The following is a 19,486-nucleotide window of genomic DNA, read 5'->3' as shown; positions in this document are numbered from 1 at the left end:
AATGCTAAGTGATCTCTTCAAAGAACTGGAAAGAGCAGCTATGGACAGGGACACATGGGCTTTTATACCTGTACTTGATGAAATTAGAAAGTAGAGTGGAAGATAATTAAAAAAATAAAAATTAAATTATATACTAGGTTTCACAGAAAAATGCCATATATAAGTGTACTCCCTTTAGTCACTTTATCATTCAGAACATCAACAAAAACTGTTACTTAAGCAGGTGTGTTCAACATTCTTCATAAATTGAATCTGTAATTTATTAATATATATTTCCTTATGAAACTATATTAGCTATATTCACTAGATAATTTAGATAATTATATAATTTCTGGCAGCACAGTGGCGCTACCGGTAGTGTTGCAGTCACACAGTTCCAGGGACCTGGAGGTTGTGGGTTCAAGTCCCGCTTCGGGTGACTGTCTGTGAAGACTTTGCTGTGTTCTCCTCATGTCCGCATGGGTGTGCTCCGGTTTCCACCCACGGTCCAAAAATACATGTTGGTAGGTGGATTGGCTACTTAAAAGTGTCCGTAAGTGTGAGTGTTTGAATGAATGTGTGTGTGTGTGTGTGTGTGTTGCCCTGTGAAGGACTGGGACTCCAGGGTGTATTCCTGACTTGCACCCTGTGATTCTGGGTGGGCTCCGGACCCACCACGACCCTGAACTGGATAAGGTGTTACAGATAATGAATGAATGAATGAATTATATAATTTCCCTTATTAATATATAATTTTTGCCCCCTAACATGTGATATTCACATACTCTGTGTATATGTGTCATTTTGCATAACTGTAAGTTTGTTGTTGTGAACAGGAATGAGGTCACCAAAATGAAGTTTGAGGGAAAGACCTTCTATATTTATGCAAATCAACCAGACGTAAGTACATAATGCTCACCTAAATACTTTGTACACTATAAATCCAGAAGTATCCAGACATTTCAATTGTGGAAATTTAGCTACTTTATGGTGCTCCCTTTGTGGGCAAACATCTTGAATAATTCCACATAAATGATTTGAATGGAAGACCAAGACCATGAGCCTAAGGTGACTATGCCCAGTAACAAGCTTGTGCTAGAGTGATGTAAAGCCCCCAGCGTTGAGTTGTGAAGCAATGCAATTGTATGCTCTGGTGTGATAAAGCTCCAGAGATTTGGGTTTTTAAAACTTGACTTGACTAATGCTGTTGTGGTTCAATTCAATCAAATCCTTAGGGTAGCATCTTAATATTTAGTATAACAAATTTTCAGAAGAGCAGAGCCTGCTAAGGTATACCCTTCATTTCAGAAAACACATTAATGAGCAGGCCATACATTTGGCCATTTCTGGTCATTTAGTTTATTCATTATATTTACCTCATTTCTGGCCGTTTTCATGAAGTTTTACTGTTGCCCTTCACTCAGGATCAGAAGATCGTTCTTACGTACTTTGCCCCAACACCCGAAGCCTGTAAACACCTTTGGAAGTGTGGTGTAGAGAACCAGGCCTTCTATCAGTAAGTATCAGCATAAATTACACAAATGACTATCAATAAAATTCAAACATTTAAACAATAATTTGGTCTTTCCATTTTTTTTGCAACTGTTAAAAGTATACTAAAAATGCTGATGTATTATGTACCCTACACTGTACCAATCCACAGGAAAAAATTTAAAGAAAGATATCTCCATAATATATTTGTAGTTTTCTTAGGACAACAATGAAATCAGATGGAAAGATATTGTAGAATTTAGATTAAGTCTTTTGCTGTACTGATCTTTCTTCTGAGAAAATGAGTCCAGGAATCCCATATGTCTCCACTTGAATTTTATTGGTCCCAGTGAAGTCACACCTTGGTTTGTCTGACGTTATTTCTCCTTGGGATTTTTAGGAGAATTTTAATCTATCAACCTCAGCCAAACAAAACACCTGCACCAGGCATTGCAGAACTCTTAAGAAGATAACTTACTTAAAGAGTGTTATAACACATTCATATTAGTTTGTGCAAACTCCTAAATCAGAAGTGAAAATAAAGGCACCAACGGATAATGGGAAAGAACTGAAACGTAGTGTTTTGGCTTGATTAGCCTAGACAAAATGTAAAGCCTAAACTTTCTTTCTCTGACAAAATAAATATGTTTATCACATACAGTATCAGTCAAGAGGTTGGACAAATGTTCTCATTAGTAATTGGTGGAATAGGGCTGTTCACTGTATAGAACTGTGTACCAGCCCTACCTCTTTACAACATAAGTTAAGGTCTCAAACTCATTAAGAAGGCGAGCAGTTCTACAAATTAACTCTTGTTGAGGCCACAGCTGTTCACTGAAAACCATTCCAAATGACAGCCTCATGAAGCTGATTGTAAGAACACCAAAAGTGTACAAAGCTGTCATCAAAGCAAAAGGTGGCTACTTTGAAGAATTTAGAGTATAAATCATATTCTAGTTTGTTTAATACTTTTTTCCGGACAGCCTACCAAGCCAGCCTAGAAGAGGCATTTTTGTTTACACACTGACTGACTAATTCCTAATGTTGAAATTCGTAAAGAACTCTGAAATTACTCTCTGGTATCATTTTCTCTAAGACTTTACATTCTTCTTTTACTTAATTGTCTCATACATTACTTGTAAGTGTTTTGGCATTCCCAAATATTTTCTGTGGAAATGCTGTTGCCCATGCTATAAATTCTATAAGCATATATTATGCTTATGGGTCTTCTATGCATAAGGTGAACCTAAAAATGACAATTCAACTAGAACTTTACACATATAAACATGAATGGGTGATTGACTGTTTGATCCAAGATACCAGGATAAAAGGATATGAAATGCAATAGGAGTCTAGTTTCCCTGTGATCAATATTTCTTTTCCGCATTGATATTGTCTTTCACAGTTAAAGTTTCAGAAAGTAAATGTAAAAATGACTCTGAAAAGTAGAAAAATAGATTCACATCTCTTGTCTTGATAAAGTCTAGAGTGCTGAAATATCCCAAAAAAGAAAAAAAATTTACATACTTTTGTTCAACATATTTATACTATATTATATTATGTCCACAATATTTGGGGAAAATCATCTTTCATCTTTCTCTTTTTTTCAGGTTTGAAAAATCAAGTCAAGTACGAACAGTGTCTAGTAGTAATCTTTTTTTCAAAGGGAGTCGCTTCAGGTACAGGTAAAAACTAATTATAATTAATTTCCAACTTAGGTAAATCATTCTTTCTGTGCCTCTTTTTTACCTTATTGTTAGGTGTTTAATGCAAGCACATGCGATCTTTTATAGTGGCAGAGTAGCCAAAGAGGTGATGGAGCAAAGTGCCAAAATCAGACGGGAGCCACCCGAAATCCACAGGTGCGTTTTTAACTACACTCTCAGAAAGGGTACTTAATGAATGCAGTCGTTCCATTTTCCATTAAAAAGGTTACATTCCATTAAAAAATCATTCCATTAAAAATGTTACATTTATAATACAAACAAAAATGCATTTAGTAAATCTGAATTTAAATGTGACATTGTATAATTAGAGACCAGAAGGATTTGGTGTAAATATATTAAGCAAAACAAATTTTTCCAGGTAAATAAAGACAAGGTTGGTGTGGTTTTGTCAAAAAAAAAAAAAAAAAAAAAAAAAAAAAAACAGAAGAAAAACATACAGAGTATCTATATCAAAATGCACACTAGAAAATATTAATTTAAGCTCAGCATTGTATGTACAAATGTAAAATAACCCCACCCCCTTTGTGCATCAGCCGTAAATGACCTTGATACCATGAACCACAATGAGGGTGGGAGCTTATCAACACAGATGAGCATGATGGAATTGGGCTATAAGGGAAATTTTAATTATCCTAAGGTGGGAACCATGACATCTCATCCAGCCCATAACCTGCATGGCCCACCATATTTCTCTAGAATATCTGGCGATCACATCACCTGGAGTCAAGGAGAATTGTTACACTTTGGGCAGGGTAGCCATCCATATCCAGAGGAGGGGCCGGCTCTGTCATTAGACCAGCGGTCTTTGAGAATTTTGTGAAAACATTTAACCATTCAAGTGCTGGACTTGCCCTGGATCTACTGACAGCTGACTGCTCACTCAAAGTTTAATTAGGCCTACTTCCAAGTTTGTTCACTCTTCCATTCATTTATAATGTCTGGCATATTTCCTCATTCTCCTGAACAGGGAATGTTTGGAAAGCCATTTGCTACTGATCTGTAGCATTCTACCTGCCCATTGGATTGAGGTTTTAGCTGTAGATAAGGCTTACAGTGATATTTAAACAAAAGCAAATTGTCTTTCAAACATTTGAAGTGAAATGTAAGCCACGGTCTGACACAATGTTCTCTGGTAATCTGTAACTTCTTAAAATGTAATGAAAAATTCAGCTGCTTTCAAAGACCATGTATTTCTCAGTGGGACCTCAGAAAACATTTGAATTAAGCCCAGAATATCTGTAATATACAATATACTGAATAACAATATGTCAGAACATGAGATAAATAGCAGTCAACAGATGTGGCTAGAAAAAAAATGTCTTGTATTCACATCATGTGACACAAGACTGTGTTCTCCTGTACTTACTCTTCAGTCTCTACACGGATGACTGCATGTCCAGATCTGATTGCACAGTGTGAAAATCATAACGTTTGCAGATCACCACAGTTGAACACATAACTGACAGTGATGAGTCTGCCTGCAGAAAGGAAGCTGACACCTGGCTTCCATAACCACATGCTGCGGAATGTGCAAAAGACCGCTCACCGCTCAACATCAGTGGCACAAGTCACTCAAGTTCCCAGGCACCACCATATCCAGGGGCCTTAAAGGCAACTTCTATGATTATGCAGTTCTCACTAGTTTGTTTACATTCAGAAGCTCTGTTTCTTTTAAGGAGGAACAGTATGTATCTTAAATGGTAATAATAAGTCAATATTAACCACATATGGAACAGGAATAAAGCAATATCCTGATTATTTTCATGATTCACTTGCAGCTGTTTCTCTGTTGTAAGCAAAGAGAGAGAGAGAGAGAGAGAGAGAGAGAGAGAGGAAGCCTAGCATGTCTGACTGAGCCACTTATTTATTTTTTATTTTCATTTTTTTACTCATTTACTGGCATTGGTGTTTCATAAAGCCATTAGACCGGTTTCCAGTGGACAAACAGACTGGAGAGCTAGCAAATGATAACAAAACATCTAAATTTTATAAAAAGTGTTTTTTGACTACAATAATAAACCTTTAAAGGCATAGCAACATGGTCACCAGCAACAAGAAAGCACTTGAAATTGTCTTTGATCGAGTCCATGCTCACTATCTAAAGAATGAGCCAAACCTCAGTGAGTCAGGAGAGTAGGGTGAATCATCTGCTGTAGTTTATCAATGCTTCAGGACATTTACAACAGCAGGGTCACAAAGTGAGTTGGCAAGATTACAGATGATCCCTCCCATTTTAAATATGACCTCCACCATCCATTTCCATCCTTTATAGAAGGCTCAGGGCAAACGAGGCCAACAAATCTTAAAACCTTATTTTCATCAGAGCAGTGTCACTCATTAATCACAGTGGACACTTTAACAATGCATTTTAAACAAAACTTCTTAAAATCTCTTACTGTGACAGCTGTCTTGTAAAATAATACATCTTTGCACAACTGTAAAATTTCTGTGATGTGTGCAAAAAAAAACTTGATGAATGATTCTCTCTCTCTCTCTCTCTCTCTCTCTCTCTCTCTCTCTCTCTCTGTCTCTGTGTGTTTCTCAGGGCTGGGATGGTCCCAAGTCGAAGTTGTCCATCTATCACGCATGGCCCACGACAGAGTAGTGTTCCCCAAACACGCAGGAGAGCAGTTCATATCTCCATAATGGAAGGTACACACCACACCACACCACAGAGGAAAATTTTCTTTCTCAAAAGATGCCTATTGACAGTTGTGGAGACGTAATGATTAGGAGAAATAGCTTTAAATATAAAGGAGACAAAAATACATTTTGTTACAAATGCAAATGATATATTAATTTACAGCATTAAACTGAGAAGGTTAATTTGAACTCGAGAAGAGAAACATCAGATTCCATTACTAGTAAATATCCGAAGAAATTTCATAGCAACAGGAGAAATTAGCTAAAGTCTGCATTATATTTTCATCTGATCTTATTTTTCTAGGAGATTAAGGAGATATTATAGAGAAACTGCTGAGGTCTTAAAAATAGGCATGAAAATATTTCTCATTTTCTAAACTGCAAAATCACACATACCTACACATTTCTGCTAGTTTCATAAGCGTACATAGTGGTATCTGGCATTTTGCTTTATGAATGTGTCATACCATTGGCTTTGGAGTTCTTTTACAGAAAAATAATCCAAACATAAAATAACTGATAAATGCTGATGATACTGAGAAGTTCCACTGCATGTCTACAACTTACCCAGTAGATTCTGTCATTGTTTAACCCAGGTAACAATACATTATTGGAGGATGGATTTAATTTCAAACTTATATATTTCTAAATTATTTGTTATGGTTTGATTGCTGCTGCAACAGAAATCAGAATCCTATCTTTCTCCATTTGTCGCTCCCTCCATCTGTAATCTGAGAACTTTTGCCTTTGTGCAGTCTGTGACCAGGCTGTCACCTGGCTCTGTCATTCTGTTTTATAATGAGGACATTAATTCCATGTGTGCCCTTTGTTGCTGTCTAGTGTTAGGCTTGAAAGGTTATTCATTTACTTTTTGAAAGCCACGAAAATGATTCCAGCACCAGTCCTAAACTTTATGGGCAATAGAGAAAGTGACTTTTGCTACAAAAGCAAAAGACAACAAAGAAAAGCTAAAATCAATTGAGTATACACAACTGAAGTCATGTTGTTTTTCTGTTGTTAATTACATTCATACACTCTTAAAAATAAATTCACAAATTCACAACAAAGGCTCTTTGTGCAATGGCTTAGAAGAATCACATTTGGGTCCATAAAAAACATTTTTGAGAATACGTTTAAATAGGTAAAAGAAATATGATTTTTTTTAATGGAACCAATAGTGGTTTGTCTATGTCATCACTCAAAGTATTTTTTGTAGTGCCTTTATTTTTATGAGTGCACAATAAACAAAACCAGATTCCAGATCAGGTACATTTGCTTTTCCACTTGATCCTCTTAAATAGAAGGTTGTTAAGGATGCAAAATATGAACATTATTATAGATTGGAAGATTGGGAACCTCCACAAAATCCACCACACACACCAGCATGTTTTGTACAGCGTGGTAAGAAGCATGGCCGTGTATAATAATGTAAAATAATGCTCATACCTAGACCTGTTTTTGGACTGTGGGAGGAAACCGGAGCACCCGGAGGAAACCCACGCGGACACGGGGAGAACACACCAACTCCTCACAGACAGTCACCCGGAGCGGGAATCGAACCCACAACCTCCAGGCCCCTGGAGCTGTGTGACTGCGACACTACCTGCTGCGCCACCGTGCCGCCCTCCTTAAAGACCTTGTAATTCAAATCAGTGAAATGAAGTGGAAAAATCAAGACAAGACAAATGGACAACTCAGGGTTATCTCTCTGACATCAGAGTAACAAGGTTTGTATAAAGTTGAAATGTTCTCACATCACAAAGGAGCAGGTTGCCACACAGTGCAGCTGGTCATACAATACGCAATGCTACAGTACTCCACATTTGTTTGAACGAGATAGAGTACAATTAGATGCATTCACTTAGCCTTTATATATGTTTTTGTTGGTTTAGTGTAGGCTTAGCCTAACCAACACATCCAGTAAGATGATAAACAATTAGTTATGTCTCACCATCTTTCATTGGCACACAATAGAAGTAAAAAAGAATAGTGCCTGAATATGTTCCTTGTTGTGTTTTGGGCCTGTCCTATAGTTATCCCCTCTATAAATAGTTTTTCAGTGGCACTCCATGCATGTGTTGACAGTGGAAGTAAAAATAACAGTGTAGGTGGGGCTTGTTCTTTTGTTGAGACATTAACAACGTCTTGCTCTTTTGCACACACACACACACACACACCAGCATCATGGTGAAATGTCTGATTCTAATAAAAACCAAGGTTAATGTTCAACTCCGCATGGTAAATCACTGTTACCGTGATGTAAGGGTACGAGTCCTAACACTGGGTCCTCGGATTCTGGGAAAAGTTCTTAGTTCTCTGCCACTTGCTGCTTTACTACCGGATACTTCCAGTTCCCCTGGAACCTGTACTAGACTTTGCATCCCAGAGAAAACTCAACAGGCTGGAGAAGCAGGTAACACACAGAGCAAATACACTGTAACTAAACTATATCTTGGCAAATGAAATAATCTAGTCTATGTATTAAATGTTATTAAATGTAAGCTTTAAGATTGTTAATGAATACTCTATGATTTTTTAGCCTTTTTTATTTGCTATTCTATTCTGTTAATATTTTACATATTATTTCAATATTATTAATTAACTGTCAAAAATTACATGGATGTGTTTGAGATCCCTTTATTTTAAAGAATCTTGAAAGGTCTAAAATTTGCAGCTGTCCAAAATTAACCATGGCATTTACCAGATTAAAGGGAATAATGGCAAGAGTCAAGAAACATTAAAGAAGTCACACAGGAATGATTTAATTACATAATGGGATACTGAGAGACTTTGGAAATTATTTGTGAGTCCTAATGAGGATAAATTAGAGGAGCCAAGCTGAAGTAACATTTCATCACTGTCCATTTAAAAACACGTGTCTCCATTTTTGTCTGGTTTTAGTTTACTACATCATTTACTACATCACATATCTTTCACATCGTGTGAAAATTTCATGATAAATGGACCAATAGAAATTTTGAATTGGAATAATATCTTTTTACATTGTCTTCCATTAAGATTTGAGAAGATCTTTTCCACCTCCAGTAAAGTTACTATGTTGGAAGATACATATTTTAAATTGGACAGTGACAATTTGCAGCCATTCAGTCCACAGCTCCAGAGGCAGAAAATGTCAAATAGTCTTTATTGTCATTCTTCATAATTACTTGTATGCATGAAATTAATAGTCATACTTCAGGCTCATTGTGCAACACACAACAGCAGCATATGGCAAATAGTCAAATGTTACTGTAAAGGGGAAGAAAGAGTTAAAAAAATTACCGTCTTTTGAGATTTGAATTTCCCTCCATCGGCCACCAGAGAGAGACAAAGAGCCCCTCTTCTGTAATCATGGTCAAACAGTACTAGCACCTGTCCTTACTGAAGGACATCTCTCTCACAGCTCGCTGGTCTCTTGGTCCTAAAATGGATACATTGTGGATTCATGGGCACGTGTCATGAATGTGAAAATTTAGGTCTTTTTGTTTGTACACAGGCGCTTAATGCTGTAGTCATCAGCAAAACCTGTGTGACATTCAGGCTGTGACTCAAATGACTTTATGCTTCTTACGATGAACTAATACCAAAATAATGCACTGAATATTAGAAAATTAGCCACGCAGTTGATAGCTAAATATAAATGTTTTTGTGTTAAACAGTACTTTGATGTAGAAGCCATTATCTTAGGACCTACATCTTGCACTAAAATACAGTTAGAGGCCCATTTGGGATGGAGCTGCATAAATGTATCAGTGTGCATATATATGCCATTTCAAGAATAGATTTGGTTACATTACAGACAGATGTCATTTATATTTATGAATGTAAACCTTCAAGATAGCCAAATCTGATCTGAGCAAAAATTCTAAATTGATTAATGAGGTTTGTAATGTGAACTTAGTTTACTTTACCAGGCTGATGTCACTCAAATGTGATTTTCAGCCTTAATGTGAAACAGATTTGAGTCACTTTGTCTATTTTTATACTGATGTACATATTCAATATGATATTGAAGTATCATATTGACAGTCCCGCTCTGGGTGACTGTCTGTAAGGAGTTTGGTGTGTTCTCCCTGTGTCCTTGTGCGTTTCCTCTGGGTGCTCCGGTTTCCTCCCACGGTCAAAAATATGTTGGTAGGCGGATTGGCGACTCAAAAATGTCCGTAGGTGTGACTGTGTGAGTGAATGTGTGTGTGTGTGTGTGTGTGTTGCCCTGTGAAGTACTGGTGCCCCCTCCAGGGTGTATTCCTGCCTTGCGCCCAATGATTCCAGGCTGTCTCTGGACCCACCCTAATCTGTAACCCTAAGCGGTTACAGATAATGAATGAATGAATGAATGAATAGTTAAAACACATCATGTTACAATGCACATGCTGGCAGGAATAGTTTCCTTTGCCTAACAAAATGAAAGTGATGGGAAATCATTTCAGTTGTTTGAATCTGATACATCTGTAAGCCAGGGCCGAATTAATTAATACGTTGATTATGTAATGTTAAGAGCAGCCTTGTTTACTCTATATACAATTGTGGTGCTATCTTGGATTATAATCTTGTGGAGTTTTCAGAGTCAGCTCCAGAAAATCCAGAGAGATATGTCTTTAAATGAAAGTCACAAAAATGGACTACAATAAATGCACAAGATGTTATGATGAAAACAAAAAAACTAGATACATGAAGTCCAAGGAGTCTTTAAAGTTTGTGAAAATTATGGCATTAATAGTTTGTGAACTTTAGAGTTTCTCGTGTTGGTTGCTCATGCTAAGGATCATTGTGGAATGGTAAAGATAATGGCACTGGAAATATATTTTTGCAGCATGGTCAGGTTTTGGCAGATTGAAGCCATGTGCTAGAAAACCAATGTCTTTGCAGAGCTTTGCTTTCGCCACAGCAGAATAGCAATGTCTGAACTGTGTGGGCAATGTCAGTAGTGTCCCTGATAGCATGGAGAGGGCAGACCACTGTTGGCCCACTGAAGGCCAAAGAGTTTTCTGGGCGGACCGCTGGTGATTAAAAAGAATTTTAGACAAAATGCCACATTTTAGCACTTTTCCATTCACAGTCCAATTTACAATTTTTCCTTCATTAGGTTCTTTTGTTATCCTTGATAAATAAATAATAATAATAAATAATTTTAATCCAGCACAGTGTCAACAGTTTTAGCATAATCATTTTATATCAGGCTTATACTCATTTTTATAGCACACATAGTCATTGGTAATATTTGTATTAGTTTGATTTCCAGAATAAAAGTCTCTATGAATTTAAAATCTGTTTGAGGAGATTAAAAGTTATAGTTATATCCTGTAAAGGACAGTAATCTGAGTGGTCTGATGGTGGACCAGCAGTGGTCTACAGTCGGTGTGCCAGCCTTTTTATGCCAGTGGACTGATATATGCTCGCTGTCTGGGCACGATGAAGAGTCAAACTCAGTCGTTGAAAGAGTAGCCTGTGCAACAGAAAACAAAATAATTTCAGTGCAGCAAGATCACTTTCTGCAACAAATTTAAGTGCAGTAGCAATTAGCAATGGAAACCATGACAGGCAATCGGCTATGTTATTACGTGACCCAGTATGGTGAATGACTTCAAAATAAAAGCACATCAGGCATGCATACAATCATGCATGCCCCAGTTGTCAATACCATTTGTGGACAACAGTGTGGTCACAGCCTGATGATCAGTCCGTAAAAATAATTATGACCTTATAAGCACATCCCCTTTTCAGGGCTTTCTTCTCCACTGTGGAATATTTTTTTTTATAGCTAAAGCCAGAGATCATGATGACAAAGCATTTGCGTTTGCATAAAGAGAACATAGAGACATGCATGGAAAGGAAACATTTTTAAGCATGGAACCAGAAATAATTTCAGACTGCCTGCATTTTTTGAGAAGGAGCTAGTGTCATGTTTACGCTCTGAATCAGGTGTGTTGAAATTTGCAGTTCCTAAGAATCCAAGAAGCTGCAAACTGTTGGCTAAACTGGCATTTCTTGGCTTTCAGTTTCAGGCTAGACCTTTTCAATAATTACAACACTTTCTGAATTGTTCTGAAAATTAGGCACACGTTTAAGTATTGTGGAAGTAATCCTGAAATTGCGATGGCGTATAAACAAGGCTGCAAAGGACATGGCAAACCCAAGCCGTCTTTGGTTTGTCATAAAAGTCAAAACACAACAATCTGGCTGGAGTTGCTCTTGGTGTTATGCACTCCCATATACAGGTTCTCTCAGGTCCACACATTCATCCTGTTTGTCTCTGGATTATGACTATTGCTAAAACTGTTAGAAATGCAACCATACTTCCTATAATGCCTGCAGACAGAAGGAGGTTAGGTTTATCAGTCACAGCAGCCCTCAGTGAGAAATAAATTTGTCATACAAACTTTATTTACTTGTTATTTCCTCTCTCAGGTCTGGAATCCTTACAGGACAGTGGTCACTCCACTCCGGTGAGATCAGTCTCTCATGGTGACTCTTTCCTGGGTTCACATGGGAATGGAGCAGAAGGAAAAGCATCTGCAGAAATTTCAGAGGAAATCTACAGCCCCTCGGACAGCATGCTGCCCACACCTGTATCCAGCAACTACTCACTGGACAAGTCTCTGGGTCGGAGCACCAAAGGCTCTAGTTTCCAGGAAGAGAGGGATGCAAACTCTCAAGACAGAAGGAGGACAACTGGACCAAGGGTGAGAGCAACTCATCGAGGAAAATTCCAGCAGTCACCTGGGAGCCTGGAGGTGGAGAGGGTCGGTGAGGTGCTGGGCAGTTTAGTCCGGCTGTTCTTGGTGACTCTTGCTCTGCTCTTTGTCCTCCTCCTTCTCCTCATTGCTCTCACAGAATCAGAGTTAGATGTGGCCTTTCTGAGGGACATCCGCAGAACACCTGAATTCCAGCAGTTCCACTTTGAATATTTCTGTCCACTCCGACACTGGCTGGCTTGTAAACTGCGCTGGATGGGAGGACACCTCGTCAATAAATAAGATTGTAAGATTAAGGCCTTTTGATTCCTTAGATCATGGCTGTGACTCACCATCCAGTGAATTGCCTTGTTCTCTGTTGTCTACCTAAGCAGTTGTGAAGACACCAATTTACCCTAAATTAAATCTATAAAAACATTTATATTTAAGAAATATAACTTAAAAATCTGCTTTAATGCCTACTGAGATAATGCATCTTAGCTAGTACAAAAATGCTAGTCAGCATGTTAAAAATATTCTAATCTAAAACAACCTACTAATACCTTAATCTACAAATATCTAAGAATAACAAAATGACAAAATATAGGCCTTACTCAAATAAAAAATGATAAAAGGTGAATATATGGTGACAAATGATGCCTAAGTACGCAGCGTACAGGGTGTAAGGACACACATTTTCAGGAGAGTTTAGCCAAAATGGGTTTGGCCAATCACTTTAGGGTCACTGTTAAAAAAAAGATTTAGAAATAAAATAAAAATAAAAATAGAACCATGACAGAGCAGGATGCTGTGTTTTGCGCTTGTCCAATGGATCAGATACAGCAGTGCTGCTGGAGAGCCAATTACATTACAATAAATTACTAATCAGTTATTTACTGGAAATTAAGGCACTTTATTTTCTTAAACATATGACTTTATTTTATCTTCTAATATTGACTTTAGCCTCACATATTGCAACTGTATTCTCAAAATATTGACTTTATTCTCAAAAGGAATATCTTTTTTTCTTTAATTTTTTTCTTTCAACTATCATAATTTTCTGAAGATGCAATATTATATTTTTTAAAAATTACCCTATATCAATAAAGATTCTTGATAGTTTAGACAGCAACTACATCTGAATAGTGTTTTTTTGTTTTTTTTACAGTGCAGGATCATGCCAAGAAGACAGTATCCATGTTTCATGGCCCTGCATAATATCATTATACTGATCTGAGAATGTACGTCATTCAAAATCATTTTCATTCTGCTTCTAAATACACTGTGTTCAATTAGCAAAACCTCATTAATATTTAGAGCATTTGGCAAACATTCTTCTCTAAAGCAATTAACAGTTTTTAAAGATATTACCAAGGTGGGCGCATTTAGTGTTAGGAGTGCTTACCAAAGGTAGCATAGTGGCATGACCTATAGTGTCAATAACACACAGATCCAGTTTCCTGAGTTTGGAGGTTCATTCCCTTCTTTGAAGTCCTTGCAATTTCCTTTTTGTCCTTGTTACACCTTTTTTCTGTGAAAAGAGACCGGAATACTGCAAACAAATGCGTTTTTCCCCAACTAATTTAAATTTTTTAAGCTCTTAGAATATTAAAAAATTATATAAAAATATTCATTCATTCATTCATTCATTCTCTGTAACCGCTTATCCAGTTCAGGGTGGTGGTGGGTCCAGAGCCTACCTGGAATCATTGGGTGCAAGGCGTGAATACACCCTGGAGGGGGCACCAGTCCTTCACAGGGCAACACACACACTCATACATTCACTCACACACACACACCTACGGACGCTTTTCAGTCGCGAAGCCACCTACCAACGTGTGTTTTGGGACTGTGGGAGGAAGCCGGAGCACCCGGAGGAAACCCACGTGGACACAGGGAGAACACACCAAACTCCTCACAGACAGTCACCTGGAGCAGGACTCGAACCCACAACCTCCAGGTCCCTGGAGCTGTGTGACTGCGACACCGTGCCGGCCCTATATAAAAATATCCTGAACATAAATAACATACCAAAAATTATATACAAATATAAAAATATAAATAAAGTAAAATATAAAAATATACAGGTAAAAATGACAAATAATTTTATTGCAAAAAAATGATATCTTAGATGTCACATCTAGTAGATATGTCTAATATTTATATAAATAATTTGAGATTGTTGTTAGAATATTGTAAGACATTGGTTTAATATTTGCAGATAAATGTGGATATAATTTTACTTACAACAATTATACATTTATAGAAAGAAATTAATAATGTTATGTTCTTACAAAAATCTCAAAATTAAAAACATTAGAAATAAACTAGATTTAAAATTATTTCACTTGGCAAGACATTACTTTTTGGTTGAATTCTATTAGGGTTGTTTAGCATTTAATTTAAGTGCATTTAAAAATACAAACTTCTTGTTGCAAATTTTGAGGTGAATTATGCTTCCAGATTTAGTAATACAGGAACTGCAATAATTTGACTTGAAAAGCAATGAAATGTTCTTCCAATAGCAACATTATTGTTTAAAATCAGTCGTTTAAAGGAGCAATCAGTATTGCTTTACCACCAGTGAGTAGCTAACACTGTTTATGAATGTGATTAACAATTATTTTTATACATTTACTCTATAAAATGTTACACATGAGGCAAAGAAAGAGTTCTAAACAATCTGTTCAGACAACCTCATGTTTTAAATAGGTTAAATAAAGAATAAAGAGATCTTGGTTCTAATGATCAGTGAGTGCATGGAAAAAAATGTGGAAAAATAAATTAATTCTGTTCAAATTATAAACAAAACATAACTGCAAACAGAGGCTGCACAAAAAGCCCCAATCCTGCTTTTAGTCTGAGACAATATACTCTGTTTATTACTAATCGTATTTAGCATTTTAATGATTCATTTTCCATCTTAAAATAGTCAATAGGTGCAAGCATTCTCATAACGTCTCTTGCAACAACTACAATAACAACAACAAACACTCAATACTGTGTACACAAATTTACATGTTCAAAGAGTGCTGAGATTATTGTAGCATTAAAATAAGTTGAATATATCATACAGTTGCCCGATGCCCTGTGAAAAAGTATATATTATAAGATATTTCTTAAGTGATTTCTTGTACGTGTACTGCTGGGTGGTAAAAGTGGTTATATTTGCAGTGTTAAATCTTTCAGAAGCATATTTTTTGAAAGTGCAATTAATTTAAAATGTAGCAAAACATATAAACATGTGTCCATATACCATAATTAAAAAAGCTCTTTGTGGTTAGTACTGTGTAAATCAGGGTTCTGCATTTCTAGAATCAAGTTAATTTTGGAGATTTCCTGCTTAACCGCAAAAATTAAACATTAACACTTAACATCTGAAGTGATCCAAATTTTCTGAGCTTGAAAATTACAGAAATGTACTACACAGCACCACCTCAGTAATGGAAATGCAGAACTATGGAGAAAACACGAGTGAAAGTCAGAATGTAATGTGTTTAAATTAATGCAGTCAATTCATTAAATAAATAAATAAATAAATAAATATTTACACTACAAAAAAAAAAAAAAAAAAAGCTTCTTAAAGTTTACCTGGTTAACATGGTCTTTTTCTCGCTCTTTTATTTTTTTATTAATTATTATTAATCATAATATTTATTATATAAAATTTTATTTATTTATTTATTTATATTAATGCACAAAACATTCAGTGCCATGCTTGAAGATTTTTATAATGTATAAGTATCTTAAATCTAATCTTATGTTACTTCAAATATTTCTCCTTATGGGATTATTAATAAGAATATCATGGAATCATACAATTCCTCCTATTGCTATGCAATTTTATTAGCTTATAGATGTTTTACTTACAGAAAGCGTTTCATTTAATTGGCAGAAATTTAGCTTTATTCCAGCATTTAGCCAAATATCTGCCAGTAGACTTGGACGAATTCAGTAAAGTGGCTTAAAACAATCTGAAGTCTAGGAATAGTTTAAATAATTTTAGAATATCCTTATGATAGTCTCCTAATGAGAAATCTAAGAGATATCAATTAGCTTTAAGATGATTTCTCTTGCTGAGCAATTACGTTTTGCACCACAAAATTAAAAAAGCAGAAACACCAGTGACTTAAACCCAAAGCAATATTGAGATGAACTGTACTGGGTCAAAAATGAATGTGAGCCAGCTTTCACCATGGCATTCAATTATTCCCATACAGTGCATTATCACCTGATGAGATTCTATTTATTTTGTTATGGTTTTGTTTGTTATGCAGACATTATTGTATATTATATATGTAGTATGTCAAATGTGGAATGTCAGTAGTTTATTTTTTAATGTTTTCTAGAAAATAAAGCCTGTCCATATTTATGAGGAAGTCTGGACATTGTTCTTGGTTTTAAAATTTCACATAAATGTTGAGAAATAACTGACTTTATTTCAAAAAATTTTCTAGATTACCTTAATTACTAAAACATACAGATAATAAATATACAATATTAGTGTAGAAACTAATCAAATTAAGTAAACATTTATTATTGCTATGATGGTACTGCAAGATCTTTTTTTTCAGTTTCACACAAAAATGATTTGTTGATTTTGGGTTATGCAAAAATAAAATAATGTCTTGGCATCTCCTCAGTAATATTTAATTGCAAAAAAACTTTTGTAAATACATTTTCAGAATACAGAATAATTTATCCCCATTGTAAATCTTGCTAAAAAACCTAATTTGCAAACTTTCAACTGTTAAACGAATCCAACAAGAACACATATTGGCAATGGCACTTTTAATGACAAATGCTATTTCAGAATTATTCACCATCTTATAAGCAATAAAGCATCTTTAATACATAGAACAACCTTTTATGTTTAAGACCTGCTGCAAATGTGATGCATAGCTAGACACCAGCTCTTGGCAGTGGTCCTAAGGAATATTAGCCCACTCCTCATGAGAAATGGTCTCCAGTTCATTAATACTCTTGGGTTTACTTGCTGTCAGTGCCTTCTGCATATCCCTCCAAAGATTTTCATTGGGGTTTAAGTAAGGCTAAGGTGACAGCCACTCTAGTATCTTCAATGAAATTCTTCTGAAACCAAGCCTTGGTGGAAAGCCTTGTTCACAAGAGGCTTGATGTTTTCTCCAAGGATTTTCTGATACTGAATTATATCCACCCTGATCTGCAAAGCAAAGCAGCTCAAGAGTATCACCGAACCACTGCCACTGTGGAACACTTATTGTTAAAATTTCCCGTTAAAAAAAAAACTCTGTGGCAGGACATAACTATGTCTAAATCTGCCACTGTGACCACTTCTGGCCTATTAATCATCCCCATCTTCAATAACTGGCTCAGTCATTCCTTCTCTAACTAATAGCTGATATGTGGTGTCCAGACTTGTGTTAATTGGCTGCTGTCGCATCATCCATATGGATGCTGCATATTTGTGGTGGCTGAGGCGACTTTTTTTTTTTAAGGAAATGGATAAAAAAAGGCTATATTAGTGTAACTGTCATTCAATTATTTAAAAAACAGAATGAAATTACACCCCCCCCCCCCATCACCACCACCATTACAAATAAAAAGCACCAAATGACTCCCTATTCTTACATTAGTATTGGGCTGTTTAGTAAGGCACTATTTAATTCACTAAATAGCACTATAAACACAAGTGAATTTGGACATTTTTACTGTCTGTTGCCTAGTAACAAAGAAACACTAAATGTTTCCTGGCCCACATTCAGTTCATGTAGTGAACAGTAAGGTATACTATAAATTATGAGTGCACTGTGGGAGATTGATGCATTCAGATTTGGACACTCAGAAGCCGACACATTCATATAAAATATAAAAATATGTAACTATAATAAAAAGTATAAAGCCATCAAAAAATCCCTAAATAAATTAGAGTGAGCACTTTACACATTGTGAAATTCATGGGATTCATCCACTCTTTTCTCTCTGTTCCCCTCCATGGGTGAAATAACATATATGCTATTTTGGGCAGATGTGTTGTTATACCCAGCTGCAGCAAAATTCCAAGATAATTATAAATGAATATTGAAACATTTTCATTTGAATCATAAATTTACAGTATAAAATGCTGACTTCATCATTAAAAAAGAAAACATGGATATATTTTATCTTGTGCCAACAACTATATTTCTGTATACTATACATTTTGTATATATTTTTCTATTTTTTTCTCCATATTTTGTCTTATTATAGCAATTGGTCTGTTTGTTTGTGCAAAATCAGTTTATTTCCTCTTTCTTCCAGGAATTGATTTGTTTGTCAGCCATTCAGTGTAGCAGAGGTTTAAATAATAAAGTAGGCTCAAAATGAGAGTTCAAATGAGAGAGGTGTGAATAATTGCATCCCTTAAAACATCTGTCAAATTAATGATAGTTACCTTACAATGGCAGACAGCGGTGACAAATGTTTCTCAATAAAATAGTTCTGAAGATGAAGTGAGAATGTCTAGTCTTATTTACCATTTGAATTGAAAATGGCAGTTTTTGAATCTGTCATATATTAGTGATTAGATTTCAGAACGTACATTGAAAAATGTTGATATATGCCTAGAGTATGTGAATGCTAGTATTTAACCTTTAAATTGCAATAAATCTCCTGCAGTAACGCTGTAATAGGACCGCTGAATTTTCTGCCTGTTTGAATATATACAGGTGCCTCCCAATAAATTAGAATATCATCAACACTTAACTTTAAAGTTAATTTATTTCAGTAATTCAATTCAAAAATGATATTACAAACAGAGTGATCTATTTCAAGCCAATAGATTACTACAAATCCAAATCCAAAGTTGTTGGGAAAGTATATGAAATATTAATAAGACTTGTTATTAGTTGTATATATTTAATTTATAAAGTGTCCAGACTTTTCTCAGTCCTGGATCCTAAATTGTGGAATTCCATTGGCTGTCTGAACAGCAGAGTCCCTCGCTGTCTTCAA

At 35.8% G+C, this 19,486-nt stretch overlaps 1 protein-coding gene across 1 annotated transcript in view; it reads left to right on the top strand.

Moving 5' to 3' along the window:
* frmd5b (FERM domain containing 5b) overlaps positions 1-12,817 on the top strand; it is a 51,253-nt gene extending 38,436 nt beyond the window's left edge. Inside the window, exons 9-14 of the mRNA XM_066648370.1 lie at positions 816-879; positions 1,404-1,495; positions 3,081-3,155; positions 3,264-3,332; positions 5,743-5,849; positions 12,249-12,817. Of these exons, the coding sequence (XP_066504467.1) occupies positions 816-879; positions 1,404-1,495; positions 3,081-3,155; positions 3,264-3,332; positions 5,743-5,849; positions 12,249-12,817 (976 nt within the window). The remainder of the gene's footprint in view (positions 1-815; positions 880-1,403; positions 1,496-3,080; positions 3,156-3,263; positions 3,333-5,742; positions 5,850-12,248) is intronic.
* Positions 12,818-19,486: the final 6,669 nt, after the last annotated feature.

The sequence above is a fragment of the Hoplias malabaricus genome, chromosome 16 (genome assembly GCF_029633855.1).
Source record: "Hoplias malabaricus isolate fHopMal1 chromosome 16, fHopMal1.hap1, whole genome shotgun sequence".
NCBI lineage: Eukaryota > Metazoa > Chordata > Actinopteri > Characiformes > Erythrinidae > Hoplias > Hoplias malabaricus.
Note: the sequence above shows the minus strand (reverse complement) of the source record. Positions and strands in the feature narration are given on the sequence as shown.